At 38.5% G+C, this 26,779-nt stretch overlaps 1 protein-coding gene across 1 annotated transcript in view; it reads left to right on the top strand.

The window, feature by feature from the left end:
* DLGAP1 (DLG associated protein 1) overlaps positions 1–26,779 on the top strand; it is a gene marked incomplete at both ends in the record, with an annotated part of 134,530 nt that overhangs the window by 2,161 nt on the left and 105,590 nt on the right. Inside the window, one exon of the mRNA XM_084208379.1 lies at positions 13,178–13,392. Coding sequence (XP_084064505.1) covers positions 13,178–13,392 — 215 coding nt within the window. The remainder of the gene's footprint in view (positions 1–13,177; positions 13,393–26,779) is intronic.

The following is a 26,779-nucleotide window of genomic DNA, read 5'->3' as shown; positions in this document are numbered from 1 at the left end:
GATATGTATATTTTTGATCAATTGTTTAGGAGAGTGGGGTGGGGGAAGAGGGGGCAATGCAAATGCTCAGTGTGTTTACAGCTCTGCGTATGGGCTGGGGAGGGAGAGGGGTTTCAAAATAGCCTCTGGTTGCAACCTTTTGAGGTTTTGTGGGATTTTTATTAAGTATCTTTTGTATGAATTTTGTGAGTAAGAAGAAATCATAACTTTAGGCTTGAGTGTTGTTGTTACTTTGAACCCTGAGATTTTTCTTGTTGGTATTTTTGTTTACTCCTTCAGCCTTCTCTTGGGTTTAGATAAAATAGCTGACAATTCAGTATGTGACCAGATGGCTAGAAAAGAGTGAAAAACTGTGCCAGCATCAGCTTTAAACGAACACCTCCATAGGGACCTTTAGATAATGTTTAACTGACAGGAATAGACTCCTCAAGTGGAATTAGAGGACATTATCTGTGTCTGTATGAAAATATGTCCAACAATTGTCAAGGGCAAGAATAACTAAATTCTCACTTAGAATCACTACATTCTCACTGTGTTTCCCATTCTCACTGGTAGCTCTATTTCAGTTTTCACTTCATTTTGTTTTATTCTTTCTAATTGCATGCCGTTGTAAAATCAAGGGAAATATAATTGGTTTGAAACTGTTGGGTTTTTTTTTAAAAGGAGAATCTTAGCCAGGCATCAGTTAACATTGGAAGTAATATTCAAACAGAGTACAGTAGATTTGAGGAAGCAGGTCAGGATTATTCTTCTCTCTTGGCAGCTTGAAGGGATGACAAATGCATGTAGGTATTTAAAAAGTCAGTCTATTTTGAATGCATCCTCTTGCTTTTCTCTTCACTATATCACTTATCTTTTTACACTGCAAGCCCTTTGGGGCTTGGACTTTGTTCCCTTTTGTGTTTCCACAATGCACAGCACAATGGGATGCAGGACCCAGCTGAGGCCTTTTGTCTGTCCTGCAATATAAATATATATTAACAGCAGCAGAGTTGCACTCTGTTAGTGAGTTGTAGAGTTACTCTGTGCATCTGCTGTTTTCCAGGTGCAGTTCTCATTATTGTACTAAAAGGCTGGTGTCCTGTGTTAGAACAATTGGAAAGGCACAAAATGAGATGAAAGCTGCAAATTCACAACAACACTGGACAACCCTGATAATTTAATTTCATTGTTGTGATGCTTCTTTGTTGCTTTCTATAACTCACTAAATGTTAAATAGGTGCCTTTATCAACTTGCTTGTTATTTAAGTTGTTGTCTATGGTCCAGGACATAAATTCTCAGGACATAGACTCTGATCATTCAAAGAGCAGCTACTTGTTCATGCAATCTCTTCTTGTCACAGTATCCAAATTCAATGAAGGAGTGACTTTTTTCCAACTCAGAATACTCAGGATAACCTTCTCTATCCTGTTAGATCTGAGTATACCAGAAATCACAGGTGACATTGACTTCACACTTGTTTGTAAAGGCTTTTATCACAAAAGTATCTGCATGAATTCTCAGTGTAAAGACAGAGAAATAACAAACAATTATTTCACTTGCTGTGATATTTTCCACTTAACTGTTCTGTGGAAGGTGTTGGCAGTAATTAGTATTACAGATGGGCTTATTTCTCATTATTTGGAATTTGGATCAAGTGCTGAGTCCTCTACATTGTACTGTCTTTCTTTGCCCCACCAGGCTCCACTTCCAGCCCTGGTGCTGAGGCACAGTGTCCATCCTTGGAGTTCTAGGGGAGGCTTGGGTCTACACTGTGCACCTTCAGAAACAGATATTGTCCTAGAATAATCTAAAGACTGTCAACCCAATCTTTTCCTCTAATCCACATTTTGGGAATGGAATTGCATTTTTATCTTTTATTTCTCTTTTCAAGAGTGAGCAGCTGGATAGTAGAAAGATAAGGTTCTTTTTATGAGCTGATTTTTATTTCAGGAAAGTGCTATTTGATCCAGCTTTGCAGTTGGATTACAGCGAAGGATGGTGAGAAGGAATGTTCATGTTTTATCAAAATGCTTCTTCAAGATGGTTTCCCTCCCTTGAAAGAAAAAATTTTAAAGCAGTGTGTCACCCTGGGTTTTTGAGATTTCTAGAAAAGCCTTCTGATATTGACATTCTTGTAAAAAACTTTCCCACACACTTTCCTGTAAACAACTCATAATTTACATTCTTGTGACAACAGACACTGTTGACAGACTGTTAGTTAAGCCAGTGTCTGTGGAGAGGTAGCACTGTCATCCTCCAATCCACTGTTACCTTTGTAAAACTATAAATTATAGAGTCAGAGAATAAACGCCCTCTTTTCCTTCTCACCTGGAGAACGGTGCGTGTGTGCGTTCTTTCGTGTCCTACAGCGACAGCAGTGGACAGCCTCTACTTCTCTGCTGGCTTCTGCTCTGGAAAAAAAAAAATGAAAATAACCAAGCTATCAAAGACAACATGTAAGCAGTAGTCCTTTGCTGCAAACAAGAGGGTCTAAATACATGGGGAGATATTTCTGACGCTCTTGTTTTCTATGAATTCATTCTTTTTGGAGCTAATAGTATATCAAATACACTGCAGAGTTTGTCTCTGATTATAGTTTTGCCATTTAATGCTCCCTGTATTTACCATTCCTGTTGTCCTTGGTCCATTTGTTAAGAGACTGAGAAAAATACAAAGAATGATGCTTTTCAGATTAATTTTCTTTTCTTATATGGGTCAGTCATAAGTTTTCTTTTCATTGCAGCTGATGAGACTCATATCAGTTGTGTCAGACACTTGAGGCTAAGGATGGAAATTTTACTTTTGAAAACTGAAGCACAGAAGGTGGGGGCAACAGTGCAGTCATTCAGCCTCCACAATTGCCTTGCTTGTCCTTTGGTGGGATACTGTGAGAAATACTATTAAAAAATATAAAGCAAGTTTCTGGGTGCAACAAGAATTTTCTGGTGACAAAGGGTTCTGGTTAGTACTGCACTCAGTTTCCTGGGTGAAGGTTGCCTGTAATGTGCACTGGTACACAGCATGTAGTGCTGAGAAACTCATTATCCAAATGGCTTGTTTTCCAGTCTCAGGAACATGCACAGTTTCTTAGGAAAGCTGAATTCCAGTCCCAGACAGCCTCTTTTTGTTGCCTGTGTCCATGGATGACCAAGTAGACCTAAGGGTCAGAGTGCTAATAAGGACTAGTCAGTGTAATGTGATTTGTTAACATGGAACCTTACATTTCAAAGTGTTTATCCTTATGACACAGCAATTTATGTTAGATCTGTTATACTGAGCTTATCTATGCAAGCTTTTCTGCATTTTCAGTTTGTGTTTTCCTCATTTATGGTGTTTGCATTTCAGATGCAACTACCATATTCAAATTAATCTTCCAGAATATCCTTACACACACACACACACACACACACACACACACACACACACATATATATATATATATATGAAAGTCATATTAACATCCATTAACATAGATCTTCTATTTTTCATGTATCTGATTACTTTTTTGGCTCATATTCCGTTATAAATGGAAAATTAATGAAGCACATGTTATTTCTCTTCCAATTTTCCAGTCAGAACTACAAAGTATATGAGGTATAAGTTTCAAGGGTTTTTTATGAGCTCATGAGCTAATTCTTAGTAAAGCTAGTGAAACAAATTGGACAAATGGGAAATAAAGTGTCAAATGTTTAAATGTATTCTAGGTCAACTTCCATGTAATGCAATAATCATGAAAACATTTGAAAATTTTTAAGTGCTCTTGAATTTTAAAATGGACTAGTATGTAAGCTATTAACACTGAAAAAAGTATTCTCAGAAAGCCAATTTATTTTAGTTTTAAAATTGTGAGGTGGGTAATATGAATAATGGCTATAGCTAGGGAATGGTGGGAAATATAGATTAGGCACAAAACAGCTTATTTACAAAATGTTTATTACTAACTGATAATTCCATTAAACTGGCATCTTGGTTACTTGGCCTGCCTGCAAACCCACCCAAGATGTAATTGGTATGCTGACAGAAATATGTTGGAGAGTATTTTATTATACTTATCTTCCTCATCTTTGCAGTCCTTTAATTTAGCTAAAAAACAAAACAAAAAAAAAAAAACCCCACCAAATTTGTCAGCTGTGTTGGTGATCATGATCTTGCCACTCATTTCACCTTAACAACTGGTGTGTTCTTATTTGCTTAGTTGAAAGCTGTGCTGACCTTTGGTGTCTTGAGTCACGGGGGCCTCCTAAGTACAAAGAGAGCTCTTCAACAGCAATTTCAGCTGCAACTTTATCTGCCAATGTTCCCTAATTTTCTGTCCTTTTGTTTTATTGCCATCCTGTAACTGTTAAGTATTGCATGTACGGGCACTGACCTTTTTTTTTCCAGATAAACTTGAATTACTGTCAGTTCATTCTCTTAGCATCCTTATTTTCTAACAGTACCTCCATTAATGAACACAATTCTGGCAACTGGAACCTGTTGCTGGCATACCATTTATAGGATTTAGCAACCTACTTAGGTGACACTACATTACATAAACTGTTAGGTCAGAAATGTTTACTAAAATTATGGCTGCACATTATAGCTGGCATTTGGTATCTATTTCAGTTCCATCATGGATAGGGTTTGTTTCAGTCATGAATCTGATTCCTTTCTGTAGCCTTAAATATTTGGAGTTTTCCAATCTTATTATTTTCAGTAATTCCACTGTAAAAAAATAACAAAACCAAGAGTAAAACAGAAAATCTTCAAGACAAGTCAAGTCCAGCAAAGAGGATCATTTCAATCTGCCTCTGAGTTTGAAACCTAAACTTTTATTGTGGAAACACCTGAAAAATATGGGGAAGAAAACACTGAGCAATGATACATTTGCCTCAGTCAGTGCAAAGTTATAAAGAGTATTTCCCTTCATCCAGTTATTGGGTTGGGGTTTTGTGCTTCTTTCAAGAATGGAATTCACAGTACAGATCTTGAGTGAGGAAATTCTACAGTGCCAGAAGAGTGGTTTGAGCTGGGTTATCTGGCCACAGTTTTTGTTCTGCTTTACAAATGCTTTACAAATTCTCTGCGCAGGTGAGCTCCTGTCACTAGTGAATTAAGCAATAAGAGCATCAATCTGATGTATATTGTTTGTCCTTCCATCCTCTTACCTGAAACTGTGCAATGAACTGTCTTTGGCCTTCTGATAGATGTATTTCTCTCACCAAAGACTAAGGAATGAGTCATACAGTTGGGTAAGGCGTTGTGACAGTTCTGAAGGGCCAGGGCTTCCAAATACAGCCTCTGAATTGTGTCCAGGAGTCTTTTATGCAAATAAGTTTGTGTCTAATTTTGCCTTGCTGACATAACCCCAGCCTGCTAACCAGTTTGTCAGGAAATTTTTGAGGTTTCCTGGTCTGTAGCAATTCAGTTTCCAGCAGATGAGAGTCAGGACTATGACCTTGATTTCTTATCCTATGGGACACTACTGTAGAACACAGGTGACCATTTGGTGACCATTTGGAGTTGCTGAGAAGACACACTATAATGTTCTGGAGCCAGGACAGTTTCCTTACAGCCAAATGAAAGCTTATTTCATGGGTGTATAACATGGTTGTAATCTGAAAGAAATCATTGTAAAAGTGTCAGTGAAGTGTGTCTGCTGGCCACTAAAATGTGACAGAAGCCAGCAGCCAGCAGGAGATGGCAGTTTAAGGGCATCACTTAGAGCTGTTGCCTGTGAGAGCACATTAGCAAAGCACCAGAGATTACTGAGTTACAGTCAGCCAAAAGAAACAGCATAAGGGCTGCTTCTCAAAATGCTCCCCCCACCACATCTGTTTTCTTCCAAGGATACAGATTCAGCTACATGTTCTCCACCCACTAGCCAGTTTCCTGCTGTCTGCTTCATAGCAGACTTGTGCCTGTGTGCAGTGAAAGAAAGGTAGAATGGCATCTCATCTAACAGTATTGCTTTGGATGCCAACCAGTCGCTGTATGCAGCTGTTGAAGTGACTCACCACAAAAGAAGACATAAAGAAGAAATGAACATTTCTTTACTGCTGGTCATTGCAAGTGTCCTTTCAAGGATTGGTATTTGTGTTAGCAGTCGTCCTGTCATCCTTAACTGGCCAAGAAATCATATGTCATCATAACCAATGGCGCTGAATGCTTCAAGGGTACTGCGAAAGATGAGAACGAATGTCTGCCCTCTGCCACTGGAGAATATCATCCCTGAGTACCACTGAGGCAGCCCTAGTCTGAGGTCCTGGCCAAGAGCCCTGCTCTGTGACCTTCAGTCATGTTCAGCTCAGCTAATGGACACGCTAGCTGCTGTTTGACTTCCTTTCTGCAGAAGGTGTTTATGGGTGGCCAACTTGCGAGGCAGTGGAAGGAATCATTGTATCGGCGTGCCCCTCTTCGTGGTTGGTTGAACTTTTACGCATAAAGCAGAAGGAGAAATATTTATCTGGAATCAAGACATGGTAATTTCATTTAGAAGACACACGTTCCTCATCATAAAATAGAATGTGAATCAGATTGATGAGCAATGGTCATCATTTTGGTGAATGGGCGTCATAAACTGGAGTGGTGCTTGAAGAATTTTGTCTATTGGCTGACTCTCTCAGGAGTCATACTGGTTTAGAAGACTTTCCAAACTACTGTTATGTGAAGGAAGATTTCAGTTCTTCATCCTGTTTTTCCAGGTTTGATGCAAGGGGTAGGCGCAGGATAGAGGAAGTAATGCTCTATCTTGGACAGGTCTTTGTTCTGGGTTAATTCCTTTCTTGTAAAAAATTATGGAGATAAGTCAGCTAAATTAATTTATAGTAGAACATGATTGCTCAAATAGTACAAGCTAAAGCAAATGTTGCTGCAGATACTGAGCCTATTAAATTTATCCTAAATAAAGGCAACCCTCCTAACTGCCTTTTTGAAAACACTTAAGGCTCATTAAACATATATTTTTCTTTCTGCTTTCTAAGGCTTCCTTTTTCTTTCTTTTTTTTTTTTTTTTTTTTTTTTTTATACTTCAATGATTCTTAACATATGCACACTGATAGAAAGAAATGCTACTCATCCTTATTGGTCTGATTAATTCAATATTCATGACTGCTGGAAATAGGCTCAGTAAGTGGAAGATGGCAATTGAAACTTCCTTTACAGCATGCAGAAGAGGCATAATAATGGCTAAGAAGACCAAATTGCATGGGTTGAAAAATCTGCACTGAGCAGTCATTAGGCATTGTTCTTCAGTTGTGAGATTTCATTTCATTAAGTATTTGCATACTAATAGAAAGCTAAAGTTACAAGTCTACTGCTGTGAGTGATAGTTAGCCACTCCTTCCAGTCCTTTTGTTTACTTCTATAGTCATCCACATTGCTTTGGCAAAGCACAGGGAGAAGCTTTAATGATTTCAGCTGCAATAAACCAAAGCAAACTAGAGATCAGTAATGAACTTAATTTGCTATAGAGACAGTCTGTTTGCTATTTCATCCAGCAAGGTAAGTTAATAACTATTTGGGGGGGAAAAAATTTAAAATTTTAAAAATAAAGGAAATTAGATATTCTAATTTAATTGGTTAGAAATTGAATTTTAAAAAACTGTTTTCTTTACCCTTGTCATTACAATCTGGGCTTATTTCACATACTACTACATGTGAGCTTATGAAGTGAATGTTTGAAAACTGTGGGGCCAGTATACCTGTTTGTTTTGTTTCTTTATTAGGGGTCCTAGGCTATCTATTAAAAAATCCAGTTCCTTTATATCAAAAAATGCATTTAAGGAAGTGACAGGTTAGTACAACCTGGCTAATGACAAAGTGTGAACACTTGCAGAGCAGCATAAATTTAGTTAAAGATTGGGACAGGTAATCTATGCACTAAATGATGCTGAATCCAGGCAAGATGTTGGCCAGCAGCAGTACTTTATAGTCTGCTCTGTTTACAAAAGAATGTTATATCAGCCATTTAATCAGAAGAAAGAAATTGTTATCAGGCTTAGTGTTCATAAGTGTAGCAATTTATTGCCGGGGTTTGCTGAAGTTTTAAGTTTCAGTAAGCTGCATGGCTCCAAGGCCTTTGCTGAATATTTTATATCTCTGTTCAAGTAGTAATGTTGTTCTGTGTCACTATACCTTTTGTATAAGTGAGGTACATTCCTGATTTTTAGGCTTGTAAAGATTTGTACATGAGCTTAAAAATTTAGAGAATGAAATGTTTCCAGGATCATTATTACTTTGATAGTGTGAATAATAATAGTTCAATTTTAATAAAAACAATGTTCATTGTTAGATCTGAATTTAGCTCTTCCCCCTTTTTCATGAGAGTTAAAACAATCATGCAAGATATGTTCTCTCTTGATATTCTGATACTGGAAAAATGGTATTGCCAAGGTAATTGGATAATATGATTTTCTTAAAAGCATGAAACAGCTTTATCTCAAGTATGTCAATCTTAATCCCATTAATCCTCTAAGGCAGAAGATACAGTGCATTTGCACTTGTGTGACCTTGCAAGGCATAATGTTGGCCATTCAAATAAAGTAAGAGCCTGTGGGAACATTTCTGCAGACCCCCCGGCTTGAAAAAAATGAGAGCTGGAGGTTCCTATAGACATTTGTCCCAGCATTTTTTCCAGACCAACAGAAGAAATCACACTGCAGGATGTGTAGTACCATATGTGTAGAAACAGAATGTATAAAATAATCTGATTGATTTTATTCTTGCAGTTTGCATTTTGGAGAGGGCTCTGTGTTTTACTTTTTTCTCATCATATGAAACGCTTTGTTGCGACAGTGAACTGCACTGCCTGCGTGGGCTGTTACAGCCACGTCTGTTACAGCCAATACTTTTTAGGGACCAAAAATGCACTCTGAAAATCAGGTCACTTCTTTTAGTAGGTATTGCTTGAGGTATTTGACTACAGGCGCAGCAGTATTAGAATGATGACATTATTTTATCTGCCTATAATGAAAGGAAATGCTGAGCTTTAAGGGGGTTGTTTGTCCTACTCAAGTAAGTCACAGAGAGACACCCTTTCATAAAAAGTACTGCAATTGTTCATAGCTGGGACAGAACTTCTGAAGTGTTTCTTTACCCTGCAAATGCTCTTTATCAGTTATATGATGCCTAAACCAAATTTCAAAATCAGGGTTTCTTGCTCTTGTGAATGTAATATAAGAAATATGAAAAAATTTTTAAAAAGGGGAGCTGGACCCAAATTTTCATCTACAGAATCAATTATATATTGAAATATTACTGTGAACAAACAAATGATAAAAAGAGTAAAAACAATATTTAGAAAAAAACAAACCAGACTTAAATACCTGCAAAAAAACCTCATGGTCAAACTTTAACTAAAATAGCTTTTTAATCAAATTTCCATTGCATTCTTGTATTGCAGTTTTGTCTAGGCAGGTAAGTTAGTATGTACAAACACTCTGGATTCCTCAGTGAGTTCTGTGAAATTAGAAGCATATTTGGGTTGGTATTTTAGTCTGTTCTCTGAATCTGGATGGCTTTTTAATCACAGCCATCCTTTTCTCTTTGGCACATACAGGGTTTACTCTTAAACCCATAAAATGGAAATGGAAGTTGGGTTACTTTTGTGTTATTTCCTTTGGTTTTGCACATGCAGGTGACTCCCAATACCCAAACCATCCAGTGGGTTTGTGGCACTCACTGAGGCTGCTTTGTCCTGATCTCTGTGTCAACAGCTCAGCTTTCTTTCTCTGCAGCTAGTGTTTTTTAAAAAGTGGAAATGCTACTAAAAAGCTACTAAAGCAACACAGCTGTTGTTTTTCAGTGATTGCTCCCCTCACTGATAGGACCAGAGCTCAAACTGGGAACTGCCAATCACATCATACAAATTGAGGGACTACAGCAATGCACTCAAACCTCATCATGGTACACAGTGTTTGCATGTGTAAATAGAAAGTTTTGGGGTAAATCCATTGCAACTAGCATTCAAAACCTGGCCTATTGCATCTGAGTAAGTTTGAGAAGCTTTGGGATAAAAGGTTTTGTACTTATATGTGGGGTTATTGTTAACAGAACTCAATAATTCCAAAGTAAAATCTTCCACAGTAACTATATCTCCTCACTTGTGTTGCACCTATAAACTATAAAATTTAACAGTGGATCTATTATTTAATAAAACTACAAGTGTTCAGCTTACCTGAATTATGAGTGCTGTATGAATATTGTAACTTTATCTCCCCTGACTTTTTCCCTATTAAAGGCACCAACCTTAACCATTGCTCACATAGTTTGTTTAGTGCGTTAAAGAGTAATTCACAGATTTATCTTAATGAGAAAGAGCAAAGATCTTCAATTAAAGCATAATTAATAAAATATTAAACAGATCAAAGTTCATATCCTCTGAGAATTCACAGATTCACAGATTATCTACATACTCTGACTTCGATATCCAGTAGCTGCCTAAAAACTGATTGGAAATACACCAATAGAGGTTTTAAACTGCTGACTGAAGTCTGAGGATGGCATCAAAATGTCAGCAGAGCTTGATTTTACTAAACCTGTCTTAAACTCTTTTTTGTATGTTATTTGAAAAGTCAAGGTTTTACACTGACTAGCAGAAGCTGTAGGTTCCAAAATGTGGGGGAGAGGTGGTATGAATATAGATTATATACTCACTGTTTGATGATGTTCTAGGCCTGGAACTAATGCAAGAGTAAGACCTGAAAAAAATGTTATACTCTGTCTGTCATAAGTGGCTAAGGGAGGAATGTAAATACTCTGTACTCTTCTATATCAAAAATCAAAATTGCTACTGAGTGTTACCTTCATTTTGAACACATCAGCTGTCCAGATCTGTTGTCTAGGCATAAACTTAAAAGCCACAGAATGGAAATATTTCTTCTTCTTCCTTTTATTTATTTTTAATGTGGGAAAATATTAGAGCTGTTCCTTCAATCCTGTTCTTCCAGGAGATTTTGTTAGTGCTTGGTACTCTTAGTCTTAGTTAAAGCTTTACCCTTTTGTATAAGAATATTTCAAGTGTTGTTATTGAATTATTGAATAAGTGTTTATTCAGTAATAACTTATAGATGCACAATTCTGCATGTCATCATTCAGTAAGAAAACTGGACTTAGAACAATATTCATGCCTAAAGGAACTTAGATTCTTGTAGCCCAGGAAAATAAATTTTAAAATAAGCCAAACAAAAATCCACACACACAGCAAAAAATTCCCAAACCCACAACAAACTTTGCATGCTGATGGAAGATAAGAATTGTAGAGCCATTAACTGAAGGATAAAGACAACATGGAAATTTACTTTTAAAAGGCACAAGGAAAGAATTAGTTAAATAAAACATGGAGCATTTGAGAACAACTAAGTCCTGAAAAGGAAGAGTGGGTCTTATAAAAGAACATTGATAATGGTGTAATCCAGAATAGATCTGCAGGATTAAATCATCAGTCCTTTGGGGAAAATACTGAAGTCCAAGTGAGTTTCAAGGCTGGACTTGACCAAGAGAGAATGGGGAGAGCAGAACACAAGAGGAAAGAAGGACTGTTTGAGCCTGGCAGCTTAAGGAAGGCCCTAAATCATTATGTCAGAAGCAGGAAAAGAAAAATCAATGAAGGAAGAAGATTGGCATGGTCTTGGGTTTTGAAATCATCAGGAAACAAATCAAAGACATAGGCTGTGAATAGTTTAATTAATAAAATAATATAATTAATAAATTATAACTAGTAATAAGCCTATATGTGCTTAGGACCATTAAATATCTTTGTTCCTTCATATAGCAGAGTGGATTTAGGGTTGGAATTGATAGCATTATAGATTGATAGAAGGCCATAAAAAGGCCATAAAAATTTATTTGCATTAACAGTAACATCTGAAAGGCCTTACAGCCTCTGGACTTACACTTATGTTTGTAGTGGGAATCAACAGCAAAGCCATTAGCAAGCATTCTGATGTTTTAGTTTTGGTTGTCTAAACAAACTGGCACATACATGCTCTAGCTGAAATCTGTAGTGGGATTCACAAGATCCTCAGGTGAAGGTAGATGTTGATGAAAAACAAGCTTCTCATAGAAAAGACTATTCTGGTAGGTGAGCGTATTTGTAAGTTGCAAGACAAATGTAGTAACCTAGATTCATGCCTCCTTATTTCATGTGGCTTGTAAGATTTTCTGAGCATTATAGCTATGGCTGTTTTATAGAGCTGGTTCACTGAGAAGAATCAGAGAAGCAGCAAACTAAAAATTCACAACTACTTGTATTTAAGTCTAACACAATATTTGTTTAACTAAAAAACCCTTTTGCAGATTCACCTTTAGATAAAAGCAGTGTTTCTGCAAAACAGCTTCAAAGACCCTGCTCCACTGCATGTTGTTTCTGCAGTTACAGGAAAGAGGAGGATGCTGGTTTATGTGGTCAGAAGCCCTGGGAGCAAAGGAAAGGAGACAATGGGAGGGCAAGAGCACTCTGCTCTTGGACTGTCCTTTGTCATGTCTCAAAATCTCATGAATGCACATTCCCACTGTTCCATATTTCCTATACAAAGAAGGGGCAGCACTGACTTCAGATCAAGAGAAATAATGCACATCATTAAGAAGAAGAAAAAGAAGGGAATAAAGGGTTGTAGGACTCAGAATTCAAAAGGAGGCTCACTGCAAGCTGCAGGTGTGCAGTTGCACCAATTAAGCTATAGAAGCAATACTAGTAAAATTTCACACTTGCAAACCTACTTTTGTGATAATTAGTGCCTAGCTCCACTAATTTGAAATGTATCTTGAGCCAAAATCATCCTGGTGAGTGTTCCTGTGTACATTCTGTCAGAAAAGATTGTCATATAGGGATTTGTATTTCAGCTTTTGTGCCTCCCCGACATTCAATATGTTGAGCTGAACTAAAAATACTCTGATCTGGTTTATAAAGGCTTTGAATGAAAATAGCTGAAAACACCCAAGATTTTTCCAGTCCGGTATTAAACCTAACCAAGCCTTCTATGTCAGCACATTTGCTAGAATCTTCCCAGAGAAGGAATGGAAAATAGCAGAGAACTCCAGAGGTGCTTGTGCCTCTGCAGGGTGAGAAGTGGGTCTCCATTGCAACAGCAACCCCGGTCAAATGAGATTAGAAAAGGCCTTTGGCCATCAGAGATTTTGTTATGGCTCTGTTGTGGCTTACCAATAACATCAGGGACGAGTGTGCTAACAAGAGAATTATGTTCACCATTTCAGGTTCCTCAAGATGAATGGAGTGGCTACACTCCACGAGGAAAAGATGACGAGATTCCCTGCCGCCGGATGCGCAGTGGCAGTTACATCAAAGCCATGGGGGACGATGACAGCGGAGACTCAGACACAAGTCCGAAGCCATCTCCAAAGATTGCTGCACGGAGAGAGAGTTATCTCAAGGCCACCCAGCCATCCCTTACCGAGCTCACCACCCTCAAGTAAGTCCAGGTTCTGCTGTATCACCTACAACTCTCCATTGAGACATACATTTTCTATGTTTGCTTCCTCTCTTTACATTTTCTGTGTTTCCTATGTGTGTTTCTTCTCTTATTTCTAACTACCATTTCAGGAATTAATTTGAACAAGTGTGTTCCATCATGCTTATTTTTGCATGCTTTTTTCCCTTAACAAGAGTGAATCTGGGAGTGTATTTCAATGTTATTCTGAAAAGGAACTTGTGCTATGAATTTGCAAAGTATTTTAACCTGTTAGTGTTAAGTGAGCATCCAGGCATGTACAGTAGGTGCACTCTTTGAATCCTTTGCTAAAATACAGTTTTGGCCTGCAAAACCTTTGTGTAACTGTGTATTTATAAATACTCAGCATTTAAAATTAGACCTAAGATATTCTTTGCAACTCCGGAGAGAACCTGACATTTAATTAAAAACAATGAAGACCATCTGAAAGTAGACAAACCCATGTTTTCCACTCAGAATTGCGCTGCATTTTGTAAAGAACCAAAATTGGAATTTTTTTAATTGTTTATGAAAGCTTTAGCCAAAAGGAATAATGAGTTTGTGGGGTTTTTTAAAATGTCGCTATTTGTTTTTCCTTTATTTGGGCCTTTAAAAAAGCCCCTCAAATTGTCAGGAAAATTGCACAAATGGACAAATTTGTATTAAAGTTTTATTTTAATTGATTCTAAAATGGAAAGGTCCCTTAAACTAAGAAAGTAAATTATATCCATGAAAGAAAATAGTGTGGATTTAAAATCAACAATTGTCTCTGTCTTTTTTCAAATTCTTAGCTATAATCATGAATCATAGTTCACTGGGCCAAAAATAACCCAGTCTTAGTATAACTCGCCTAAGGCTGTAGCTTTAAAATGGGGGGAAAAAACAAAAAGGATCTCTATCTCTTCTAGCATCCATGATCAGTGACAAAAGACTCCTTCTGCATTTCTGATTAATTTCTTCTCCTTCCTTGTCCTCCTCTACCCCATTTTTTTCCAGAGACCTTATCTGAGAAACAGATTTTAGAGAAAACTGTTTGATCCTTGTTAAGAATGTCATGCTCTTGACATCAATGATGAATAGGCCAGCAGAAAAAAGCAAGCTTACTGCAGCTCCCCATAGCAGCCTGCCTGAATTTGTCTCAAGGGAAGCCTGGGATTGCTTCTTCTCAGTCTTTCTATTAGTGACCAAAGGAGAAAGAAATCTCATTTTGTGCAGGGATTTTCATAATCTAGCTGGCTTTTGCTCAAGGGATCCAGTGATTCCTTTCATCATCCAGAAGACTTTACCACATCCTTTTCTGAGCCAAAACTCCTCGTGTGAAATCAGTTATTGCAACCTCTGCAAGGTGAACACGAATGTTATTTACCACCGCAAACTCCATCCAGCCAGGCTTCATGCATGGACACACTTTCAGACACAGAGCTTATTCTTTTTGAGTTTTTAGAAGCATGCATTCCTGAGTTCCACACTTTATGTGAAGCTCAATGCATCACAATGAGTGTATTTGCTCCTGGTCGTTTCTGTTCTCTGTAGATGCAAGATTCGCAAAAAAGGATAGATTTGTGAAAAATCAAAAGTCCTGCATGGCACTGTTTACCCATGGAGGATGTCAGACCAGAAGTGCCAGGCAGCAGAAGCTTTTAGCGTTCAAGTCATTTTAATTCATCAAAGTGCTTGTATAAATACCTAATTTCCCATGTTTTTTAATCCCTTCCTATTTGGGAACGCTTTTAGGAATGTGCCAAACTTTAAGCTGCACTTAAATGTAAAATTCTGTGTAAAATTCATGAAAGTTTAAGAGCGGGGCAGAAGTAGGATGTAAATCATGGGGTAGAAGGAAGGGAAAATGGTAAATGGCAGGAAAATAAAAAAGAGGAGAAAGCATGAAATAACTTCTCTTTTTCAATGGCTTTTCAGCATAAATTGGGATGAAATTGAATTATTTCTTTTAATCTATGCTGATATTTTAAAGAACTATATCTTCCTGAGAAACCTGTCACTTTCAGAGACAATTTGTATAATACATAATTATGCAGTGCTTTCATTACTTTCTGCTGAACCTGGTAGTTTCTGGGGGTTTTATGAGAAACAGCTGAGTGCTTGCTCTGGGAATTTAAGTCTTCTGTTAAGCTAGGTCTTTGTTTGCAGACATCTTCATAATTTCTTAATAGTGTGACTTGACCTTCACAATGACATTAGTTTTTCATCCCCCGGCTACCCTGATTACTCCGAGAGGTGTGTTAGAGTTTTGCAGGTGTGTTAGAGACTAAACTAGGGTTCCTAACTCACTGAATGTAGGTCATCAAGCAATTGTGTGATGTGTGATAACAAGTTTTTTCCTTAGCTTGCTGTTGACTTGAGTTCAATTTGCACCTGAATAAGAGCTCTGTGGAAATGAGCCAAAGCCTGCTCCAGGCAGCAGGCAGCCTTTTACTGTCACTAGTGGACCTTCTAGTTGACCTCAAAGGGTATTATTAACACCCTGAAGCTGAGTGGTATTTCACTCCTTTAATTATGGGTTTTTTTCTGTCCGTGAAGAACAAAGCACGCTGTGAAACCAGTGTTTCTAAGCAGTAATTGTCAGGGATCTTCCTGATGCATTTCTTTCTGCTACTCCCTTTCTCGGTTTGCTGTATGCAGTCTCTAGTTGGCTGCACTTTCATCTCTGGCAGAGCAAACAACTTAAAAACATGTTCCCTTTTGCTTTCACTGTTGTTCTTAAAGTGGTTTTTTCATCTTTTGGGACTTTTCCTCTCTGACTCCTTTAAGTCTAATATTGGTCTCACAACCCACACTGTTCCTCCCACCTACCTACCTACCATTGCTCATGCGCCTACTCTTCTAAGAAAGTATTTTCATTATTACCAGTGTTTCTTTTTATATAAGGAATAACCTTTGAACAGCACAACTGTGTCATATCTCCTTTACATAATACAAATTTATTTTCCTGGTTTTGCCGAGGATTTTTCCCTGCCATACTGTACAATCTCCCTCCTACCATTTTCCTCCATTGCCATGGTTTCCATGTGGTTACAGCACATGTGTCAAATGCTGTGGTACTATTCTGGATAAAGCACAGCTTGCTGTGATTTTGAAATACACACCTCCGCTGCTGCATTCTCATTATCCTATCAGGAAGTAAGCAGATTTTTTTTTCTCTGTCTTTGCTGGCAGTATGCTCTTGGTGTTTAAGATTTCACAGACTAGATAAACTGATTCAGCTGGGAAAAAAAAAAGGTATTTTCTTGCCATTCCTAATAAGTGGCAAAAGTTTATCTTTCACTTGTAGGCAGATTGAAAATGGACTGGTTAGCAAACTTCCAAAGAAGGTGCAGGTGGCAGATAACTGAAAATTCTGTTACAGCTGAGTTTGATTCAGGACATAATCCCTCACTACTTATATGTACCTTGCTTATGTTTAGCATGGTTTTTTGTTGGGATAAAAAGTATGCCATTACATTGCTGTCCTCATGCCAACCTGTCACCTCCAGCTGCCAGTGACTCAAATCCATTGGGCAACCGTAACCAAGTTTTCTAGAGAGACTGAAATCTGAAAGATATGAAGTTCCAGAAAGTTTTATCAAGATCTGTAGCTGGATAAGGCAAGGAAGGATGTATGGCCATCACTTTTGTTCTTTTGAAAGGCCACGGGCAAGGTAGCTAGTGGGTCAGCACAAGGAACAACATGGCAGCATTTTCCCAGCCTAAAAAATAGGGAATATGAAAGGGACTGCAAAACTCTGTTGAGGACAAGAGGGCTGAGAGATGGATCCTGTCACCACAGGTTTTCTGCTTCAATTTCCTCCTTTCCTCTTCTCAATTGCAGGCATACTCACTGCTTAGAACACAGATTCAAATTCTGCTTCTTAACTCATTATTGTTGCTATTGTGGAGACTCCATCCATTTGAATCTTTTATTTGAGGGTTTTGTTTGTTTGTTTGTTTGGAGGGGGTTTTGTAACATATTACCAAACTTACCAGTAATTTATTTGTACACATGGACTTTGGGTTAAATACAGTTGCAGAATTTTTCTTTTGAACTCCTATTTGATCACATAAATTTTTTTCTGAGACAAGTTGTACTCTGTGATCACTAGTGAATTGAAAATTTTAATGATCTTGATACTTTGTAGATGCATTTGTAGAACTTATGTAAAAAGAATAGAAGGAAGAACAGAAATTAGTTTTTTTTCTTAGCAAATCTATATTTTCTAGGCATTTTACTAGGCATGTGTTCTTTTTCAAGTCAGCTGTGATTAGCAGAAACTTATAAACACCAAAATCCTTTTTCAATGCACACCAATTTGCACCACTGATGATGATGAGAGTATGTATGTGAGCATATAATCATTAGACTTTTCTCCTTTTTATCCCATGGTAAAGAATTTTTCTATATAAATTCAATCATAGCTGCATCTGTTCCTATGATTTACTGCATAGATGACTTAAAATACAATTCCTACCTTTAAAGTAGTTTATCAGAGACATTAAAAAAAAAAATCTCAAAATAGGGGCATGTTCTTTATTTACACCAACTTTTATATTTTTATAATAAATAGTGTAAGTACTTTCTACTTGTATGTTTATGGAAATCTGGAGACAAAATTGTTTTGAAAACCAAATCACAATAAATTATCAAGCTCAATTAAGTGGTATAATCTGCTAGCAAGCTTAGTAGCAGTGACAAGAACAAGAAGAGAGATCTGATTTATATATCCTGAACTCAAACTTTCACATCACCTCCCTGAGAATTGATCAAGTCTGTTCCTGGAGGACAAACCACCAAGCTAGAGTCAACCTGCATTACTGACCAAATCTTGACAGAGTCGCAGCACCAACTCTGCTAAGATAACTTGGAAAAAAAATCAAACCACTCCATTGTTACTTAGTATAAGACATTTTTCAAGATAGGAAATCCCCTGGTCCTCCTAAAAGTGATCCATGGGAAGTGTCTGCGCTGAGGGAAGTTACAAGAGTTGCATGGATAATTTTAGCCTGAAACAGTGCCCAGGCTGTTCTGTCATTTGAGCTGATGTCCTTGCACTACACTTCACCACATGGCACATCATAAATCCCTAGGTATGAAATCCATCCCAGTCCTGGGAAGGACTGCCTATTTACTTTGAGGTGTTTCTGTATTACCATAATATACTCCAAAATATCCATGGGGGGGAAAGTGTCATATAAACAAAAGCACACTTCATTTTTCTTTTATTTTTTCTTTTTCTTTTCTTTTTCTTTTCTTTTCCTTTTCTTTTCCTTTTGTTTTTCCTTTTTCTTTTTTTTTTTTTTAATGAGGTGGTGTCCTCATTCTGCTAAGGTGATCTGATCCAGATCACAGGCAGGGGGAAGGGAGAGGTGGTGCAATACCACATTTTCATTACGGAGAATATTTTTAGACACATGCAGGGAATCTTGTTAATTTTCTTTCTTGCTGAGTGACTTCCAATTAGGGAAAAATGGCTTTGCTAATTAGTACAAAAGGAATAAGTCTGATTAATCTTTTACTAGTGTTTTACAGTATGTTTTCAGTACAGTTGGTGTAATTGTTTCATGTTGCAGTCTCTTTCATTTTTATCAAACCTGTAGCTAGCAAAGGAATTGTTTCCATGTTCCTTGAGGTGTGTTTTGTTTTATTTTTCTTCAACAGGGATTTTCTTTTAATTTGGCATTAAAGAGACAGAAGCATCTCCATGTGCTTTGGACACGCAGCCTAAGGAGCATAAGTATTCTGGAACTATTACTGGCCTAGGTAGTAACTTTCCCAGCACACATTCACTGATGCGTGATTATTGATGATATTAATTTGATGATATTATTCACTGACACTTGATTATTGATTACTGATGATATTAACTTTTTATTCATACTATGGCAATCCCTTCTCTCTGAAACTAGACAGAAGCTGTTGGACTATTTCTCACTTTTAAAGCTTGTGTGTCAAGTATGATTAAGTTCAGTGAATAATTTATAAGTCAGAAAAAAAATTAAAGGCAAGACAATGAAAAATATATTTATTTTGAGGTAGTAGGTGGACATACTTCAGGAGCCAATGGTTTTCTTATGGCAGCTGACATCTGTTTTTTGTGTATGATATTTAAGGAGGAGAGGATATTGATTTTTTGGAGGAACTTAGAGCTTGGAGCTTTTAATGAACAATTGTTAGTGATGGATTTATAAAACACGTTCAGGCAGTTATGGGCATGAGCGATATCTCGTGCCCCATGGGAGCTTCCCTTCAGGGTTTTGTGTCCCCTATACACAGAGGTGTGGATGCCTTTACATCCCTACAATTCACTGCCCAGGACATGGGTAGGATGAACACTCCTCCTCTCTATTTCTGTGATGGTCCCCACCAGTTTATCTTGCAATGAAACAGATTCCCTAGATATCACAGTCTCCCTGGTAGCAGTCATTGCTTATCACATTGTAAAGCCTAACTTTCTATTAGTCCACACCTAGCTACATACAATCTGTTAGGGCAGTATTACCATATTTGTATAAATATTATTTCTTGTTTCTCTAAGATGAGAAGTGAAAATTTTGTGGTAATCCGTGGTGTGTTCTATTGTTATTGTCCCACTTGTACTTTTACCTTTACTTGCTGAAATTTGAGGCAACCATACTGTCACAATAAACTTGCAAAAGAGTATCCATAGAATCATAGAATGGCTTGGGTTAGATGGAACTTTAAAGATCATTTAGTTCCAACCCCCACACTATATACAGGGACACCTTTCACTAGACCAGGCTGCTCAAAACCCTGCTCAACCAGGCCTTAAACACTTCCAGGAATGTGGCATCCACAACCTCTTCCCATGTCCCACCACAGGCATAGTTAAGAATTTCTTCCTAATATCCAGTCTAATCTCTAAACTAGTCTTTCTTTTTCAGTTTGAAGCCATTCCCCCTTGTCCTATCACTGCATGCTCTGGTAAAAAGTCGCTCTCCAGCTCTCTTGTAGGCCCCCTTTAGGTACTGAAGGGCTGCACTAAGGTCACCCCAGAGGATTCTCTTCTCCAGACATAAACATTGGCAACAAAAAGAAAAGCCCATAATTTTCTAGCCAAAATGTGATTTTTTTGGCAATATTATAGAAAAAATTTGGACATCGGTAATCTGTAAAAGAAAAGCAGCAACCTCATTTAGATGTTTGTCTTATTTGCAGACATGAAAATCCTTGTCCTGTGTGTAGTCATCTGTTTCAGTTTTACATAAGATTTAGCTTTATATGGAATATAGCCACAGATGAAAATTAGGACTTCCAACATCCTAGCTTCACAATTAAATCCTATAAACATTTGTGCATTTTACAGCAAATGATGTTGATGAATGCAAAGTAACACTGTTGTCTCTTAAGAAGCAAAGCCTATCATTGCACTTAATGTATCAAATGGGCACTTCTAGGGCTTGTGTTAAGAAAAACAATTATAATTACTGAACCAAAATGTGTTTTTCAGCCATCTCTTTCAGTATATAGCCTTTACAGAGCTGACATGCATGTTTGTCTGCAAATGCGTTTGGTCTTCTTTATTTTTAGCCCTGCTTCTTCCCACATACTTAAAATGCTGCCTCAGAAAGGGAGTTAATAATGTCCAGTGGAGGCAGGGAAAAAAAAAAGACTGTATGCCAAGGCATACACAGGCAATATCTTATGAACATTTTCCTAGCAATAATGATAGTTAAGCGTGGGAGTTGATTGCCAAAAGAAATCACTTCACTGGGCATTTTCAAGAAAAGGGTAAAAAATGTCTGTCAGAACAAATTTAGGTGTTGCTGATGCTGCTTTAGGGTGGAAGGAGGGACCAAATGACCTCTTGAAGACCCCTCCAGACCTATCTTTTTTGATTCTCTGTCTGTCTTTCTCAGGCTGTTGAACATAACCGCTGTCACTGTTCTTACTTCTTTTCCTTAGCTTATTTTTTAAATGTAAAAATAAAACTCTCATCGGGACCAAATTATTCCTGAAGGCCTGCTGCTGAAAAGTAAATATAGATATCCCACCCACAGCAGGGCTGTGCAATTCTTTCATGTTCTTTAAATGTTATTTCATTGCTAGCATTTTGAAATCATGTTCCCACCGCTGCCAGCCATACCATGCTTGACCCTTGGTATGTGATCTTGTACTATCTGCTTTAGTTTGCTGAGGGGAGCTCAGCTGATGTATTGAACCTGCCATGCAGAAAATGCACAGGCATAAAAAGAGATGTGCTTTTGCAAAAAAAAAAAAAAAATTCAGTCTGGAGTCCTTAATGTTCTACATAGCAAGACAAGCAAACAGGCAACAATAATTAAGTTAATTATTCAGAATAATTTTCTATTCTGATCAGCTAGAAGTGCAATCATTTTTCACTGTGAAATGGTGGAGCTCTTTCAGATTAAAAATAGAAAAAGTTAAAATAGTGTTGCTTTAGTTTTAATGTGAAAGTACAAGACAGTGTTTCTGCTGACATGCTTTGGGATCTTCTGCTAATCTGCATGATATTAGGGTAGAGAAAGAGAGACTAAGGTGAAAACTTGTTCTGCCCTTACGAATAAACAATACTATTACCATCTAAGTCATGTTGATATCCAGTTATTTGTTTCTTCAATTTTCTTGTGCTTGTATTACTGTTAAGATAGAGCAACTTTCAGCTTAATTTAGTCAGTCTCTGCTGGCTTGGGTGCAGGAAAGAGTGGGAGCATGGGGCAGCAAAGAAAGTGTATGGCCCCTGTAATAGGTGCAGCATCAAATACCACTCTTCTCCCTGTGACATATGTAAATGAAAATTCACCTGAAGACACCTGACTTTTTAAAATCTCCTCTCCTCCTAAAGATGGTATAAATCTTTTTAGAAGTGTGGAAATGAGGGAAAATCCTTAAGGGCTTTTTTACATTGTGCCGGCTTTCTTACTCATTGTGTGCCACAAGGGCAGAGAACCACCATACAATCACTGTTTAAATTGCTGGTGTGGGAAAAAAAAATTGTTGAAAGCACCTTTGAAGGAGCTACTGAGTTCTTGTGAGAGATTTCTGTGATTCCATCTGCAGCTGAGCTACACAGCAATTTCCCATTCCCCTCCAGAAGGGCTGTGCTACCAAGCAGCCTGCACCCCAGCTGCCCAGCAGCTTTGCCTCCAGCAAGCCCAATGCCTGCAGAAAGCACTAACTGGCTTTGTCATCCCCAAATGCCAGCAGCCACATCCACAGCACCCAAATCCTTCTCTTTCTTCAAGTGGTTTTGGGCTGGCAGACATATTTGAGCTGTGTCTGTGCAGCTGTGCACTCTGACAGTGATGTATCATGCTGAAGGCAATGTCAGGAGATTTCAGGACTAGTATGTAAATTTTTCTTGTTTTATATGTGACAATTGCAATAGCAAATCTGTGCTAAGCCTTCATTTCTCCATGCTTGAAAGGAAAACTTGAGAAGCTACTTTTGGGTGGTAGTCCTCCTTTGGTTAGTCCTAAAAATGTTCACAGTTATTTATCACTTTAAAAGTAATAATTTGGTTCTGAACTTAGCATAAATCTCAAAAATAAGGATAAATACTTAATGCAGAAAACTTAGAAACACTCCGGATGAAATGCTGTCTATGTCATCAACTGAGTTGTAGCTTCATCGCGTAATAGTTATGTTTGTAGAAGTGATAAATTTATATTTATAAAAGATGAAATTTTAAGGGAAAACAATTTCTATTCTGAATAGGTATTTTCTTCTCTATTCTACTGGGTGTAACCAAAATGTCATTAAAACATATTCATGAGGTTGAAATGAAAAAACATTAGAAATCTCAGAAACACTGGCAATGCCTTGTCAACAAGGTCCAACCTAAATCTCCAGCCAAGGATTCCAGCCTTGCACAGGGTCTGTTGGACTCATGTCAGCCATGTGGCTGTAAGAGCTGTGAGACAACAGGGCTTTGGCAGAGCTGTGTTGCTCAGACTTGTTTGAAATTCTGGTGAGTCAGGCTGTTCCACTGCAGTTGTTCAGTCATTTGCTGTTGGGTAGGATGTCATTTCTGGCAGAAGTAACTCTCTGTCTATTGCTTCCTGTTCTCCACCACTTCCCTGCCCCCTACAAAAAGATCATTTGACTTAGGGCACAAATTAATTGTTGTTTACATGCGATGAACAAGTTTGAATTGAGAGGGAATGGATGATGCCTTATTCATAAATAAGGTGTTAGACTGACAGTGGCTGGAATGAATGTCAGCACTAAGTCATTATTTCTATTGTCCCTTTTCTTTTCTCTCTCCTTTTTTTTTAGTAAGTGATTCCTTAATAGTCATAAACCTCAATACTTAGCTGTGTCCTTTCTCCATTAAAAGAGACAAGATTTGCAAGAATAGCCCAATAATAGTCACTGTCCCTTCACTCAGTGAACGAATGTGCTACCAACTATTTCTATATTTCCACCTCCCCACTGCTTATTTTATTTCTTTTTATTATGAGTTTCACACTTTGAAAATAATCAGGATGTAGCAGCTTCTTCTGCTTTTATTTATTATAACCTTGACCCTTACACATCCTCCTACTAGAATTTCATCAGTGGTCTTTTAATTTTTTTTTCATTAGTGCAGTTACTGACATCATTCTTATCAGTCTTTCACAGTTCTTGTCCCGTCCTTTCTAGTCCTGACTAGAGCCAGTTTGTTGTTAGCACTCCTGGATCCCTCTCTCCACATCCTTTCTCACTGGGGAGATGTGCAGCTTGTGTTGAAAACAGCTCTGTCTTCCTTCAGTTTTGGTGCTCCATTGCTGCCACCATACACGTGGTGGGTAGCAGCACTCAGTCACGCTTGAAGCTATCTTTGGAGTGATTTCCTCAGCAACTGGGTTTGCTCCCTGCTCCATTTCTCCAGACAGAAGTGGCTGCAGTGGCTCAGGACCACAGCAGCTGAGGTGCCCTCGTCACTGGCCAGCGGTCAGGTGGTGCTTGCACACTGATCCTTGTGCAAACACACGTGAGCACCGAGGAGGGCTTATCCTATCAGCTCTAATTGTTCCTTCTCCAGAGAAGCTAATCAGATTCCTTATATCTCTGTGATGACTGCGGTATCCGTCTGAGTGCTTTGCCTCTGGCAGAATATGGACAAGCCCTCATTTTCTACTGAAATTGCCTGTTATGACTATATTTCTTCCCCTGTTCTCGGAATCAGTATGTCCATATAATGGTAGTTTGTTATTTAATGTAACTAGTTTCCCCAAGGGCAACAGCCCAAAGAATAATAAAATAATCCATTTGAAGTTCATACAAACAATGAATCACCTGAACAGCTGTCTCTTTAAAGACAGCACTGTAGTTTGATACTGATGTTGTAGAGATTCTTCTTCTTTTGAATATGTTTCCAGATTATGTGTTTTATTTTATGTAAGTCCTTTAAACCAGGTACAAAATAGAGAATAGTAAATAATACATAGAGGAAGGTTCTTTATTTTTAAGGAGTATGTTTAAAGAAGAGGGTGAAATAAAACTGACATGCAAAGTAAAACTTAGAACTCTGAATTAAAATTTTTTGAGATTTATTTGCAAGCCTCTTTTGCAACACTTTAAATTTTTTTTTAATCAAAACCTCGTCATAATATTTATATTTCTTGAGATGAAAAGTAAAATTTATCTTGTTTAATAGCCAGACAGAGGTAAAAGTTTACTTCTGGTTTGAATCCTACAGTTTCTATTGTGCTATCCTACATTTCACAGTTACTCCTTCAATGCCTCTATGATGGGCAGCACTGCAGGCAGCCAGTATGAGAAGGTTAGATGCGATCCAGGTTAGATCTGAGATGAATGTAAATCTCTTACCCTTCTCCTGGGCTGCCCACTGCCCCCAGTAAAGGCCTGAGATATCCATTGGGATGGCATCGTGCTCCATGCAGAGGTATGCACCGCTCATGAAATAAACACTAGTTTTTCTCCCCAAGGCATGAGACTTTATAGGAATAAGGCACATAAAAATGGTTGTTGACTGTTTCTCTGACAGCCCGTGGGAATTCTATGCAATTGGGATCTGGGTCCTCAGTGCTGGATTCTGCAGTGGGTTGTTTACAAGTCTCAAGTGTAGCATTAAAAATCTGATCTATGGAGGATTTTTTTCTCCCCTGGACAAAGTTGATAAGAGGCTTTAAATGTCTGCCTCCTACCCAACACAATGGGATGATAACTTCTGCCATGAATTAATCAAGCTGCTTGTTAAAAAAACATTATCTTGCCACTCTTCTTCCAAGTCCTTTTGAATTCAGACAAATTTAACTGCCTTCTCTTCCATAAAAATGATACACTAAGGTTAATTACAGTTCAGGAGCACTCTAAGGTATGATTTTGCTGCGTGGTGTCTCTCAGGTCGAAAAAGAGCCGGAGGGGTGCACCTGGAACGAGAGCCTGGCTTGAATTGTTCCCCCAGGGAAGGGGCGGATCAGTTGAGCAATTACAATGAACCTGAAATTGCAAGGCTCTCAGGTGTCGTGCCCCTTTCTGTGCCAGAGAGGAGCAGAGAGGTGGGAGAACGTGGCCCCCTGTGCCTCCATGGCAGGAGGCTATGCCCGTGGGAGCAGGGGCCAAGGACATCCCACTGCTGCTGTTCCCTGCCTGGCCACTTTCCAGGCACTGCTATCTGTGTTCTGCCTCCAGTTCTGGGCAAAAAGGGGTGATGGCACTCACCTCCTGTATGTCAGGTTGTCACGAGGATTGATTCATCACAGTGAGTGCAAAAATTGGAGAACCTTCTAATGAGGCTGTAGAGATGGTATACAGAAAATGTTAGTCATTGTCCCCTTGCTCTTGGCTCCTGTTCTGTGCTCCTGTAGAGAGGCTCGTGGCAGCATTTCCTAGTGCTCACTGAGATGTCTGGGAAGAGCCCCACCATACTGTGTGAGCAGTGAGGCACAGCATGGGGAGAAGTTCAATCGTCCTCATGCTTCCCTGCCAGAGGAAGAACTGCAGAGGCTGGCAAGACCCCAGCAAGGAGTAAAAGGGTCAGCTCTTGTAGTTCCTCCTCAGCTGTGCTTCCCTTCTCTCCTTCCACCTGCTGCACATCTCAAAGAATTATTCCCTTAGTTTAGCTATGTAAACTTATTTTTTCAGGCTAGATCCCTGCCTGCTGGGTAATCCATGGTGCCTCTGTGTACACGCCCTTTCTCATGTGAAAGCCCAGAGGGGAGCAAGCTACTCCCAGCAGTAACACTAAGTAATGTTGCATTTTGCTGTGTCTGTTGAAATTCATGGGTCTGCTCTTTCCCTGGCTTGACAGACCTCCCATCTCTTACCAGCATGCAGCCCACAGCCACTTCTAACATATGTCCTAGAGGTGGCTCAGATACTCTCACGGGGGCATGCTGCCTGTACATCTCCTCTTCCCTCCATGACCTGCCCACGCATGCTAACACACGA

Source organism: Fringilla coelebs, assembly GCF_963513975.1.
Source record: "Fringilla coelebs genome assembly, chromosome: 1".
NCBI lineage: Eukaryota > Metazoa > Chordata > Aves > Passeriformes > Fringillidae > Fringilla > Fringilla coelebs.
The sequence above is the reverse complement of the archived record's forward strand: the minus strand, read 5'-3'. Positions and strand labels throughout refer to the sequence as shown.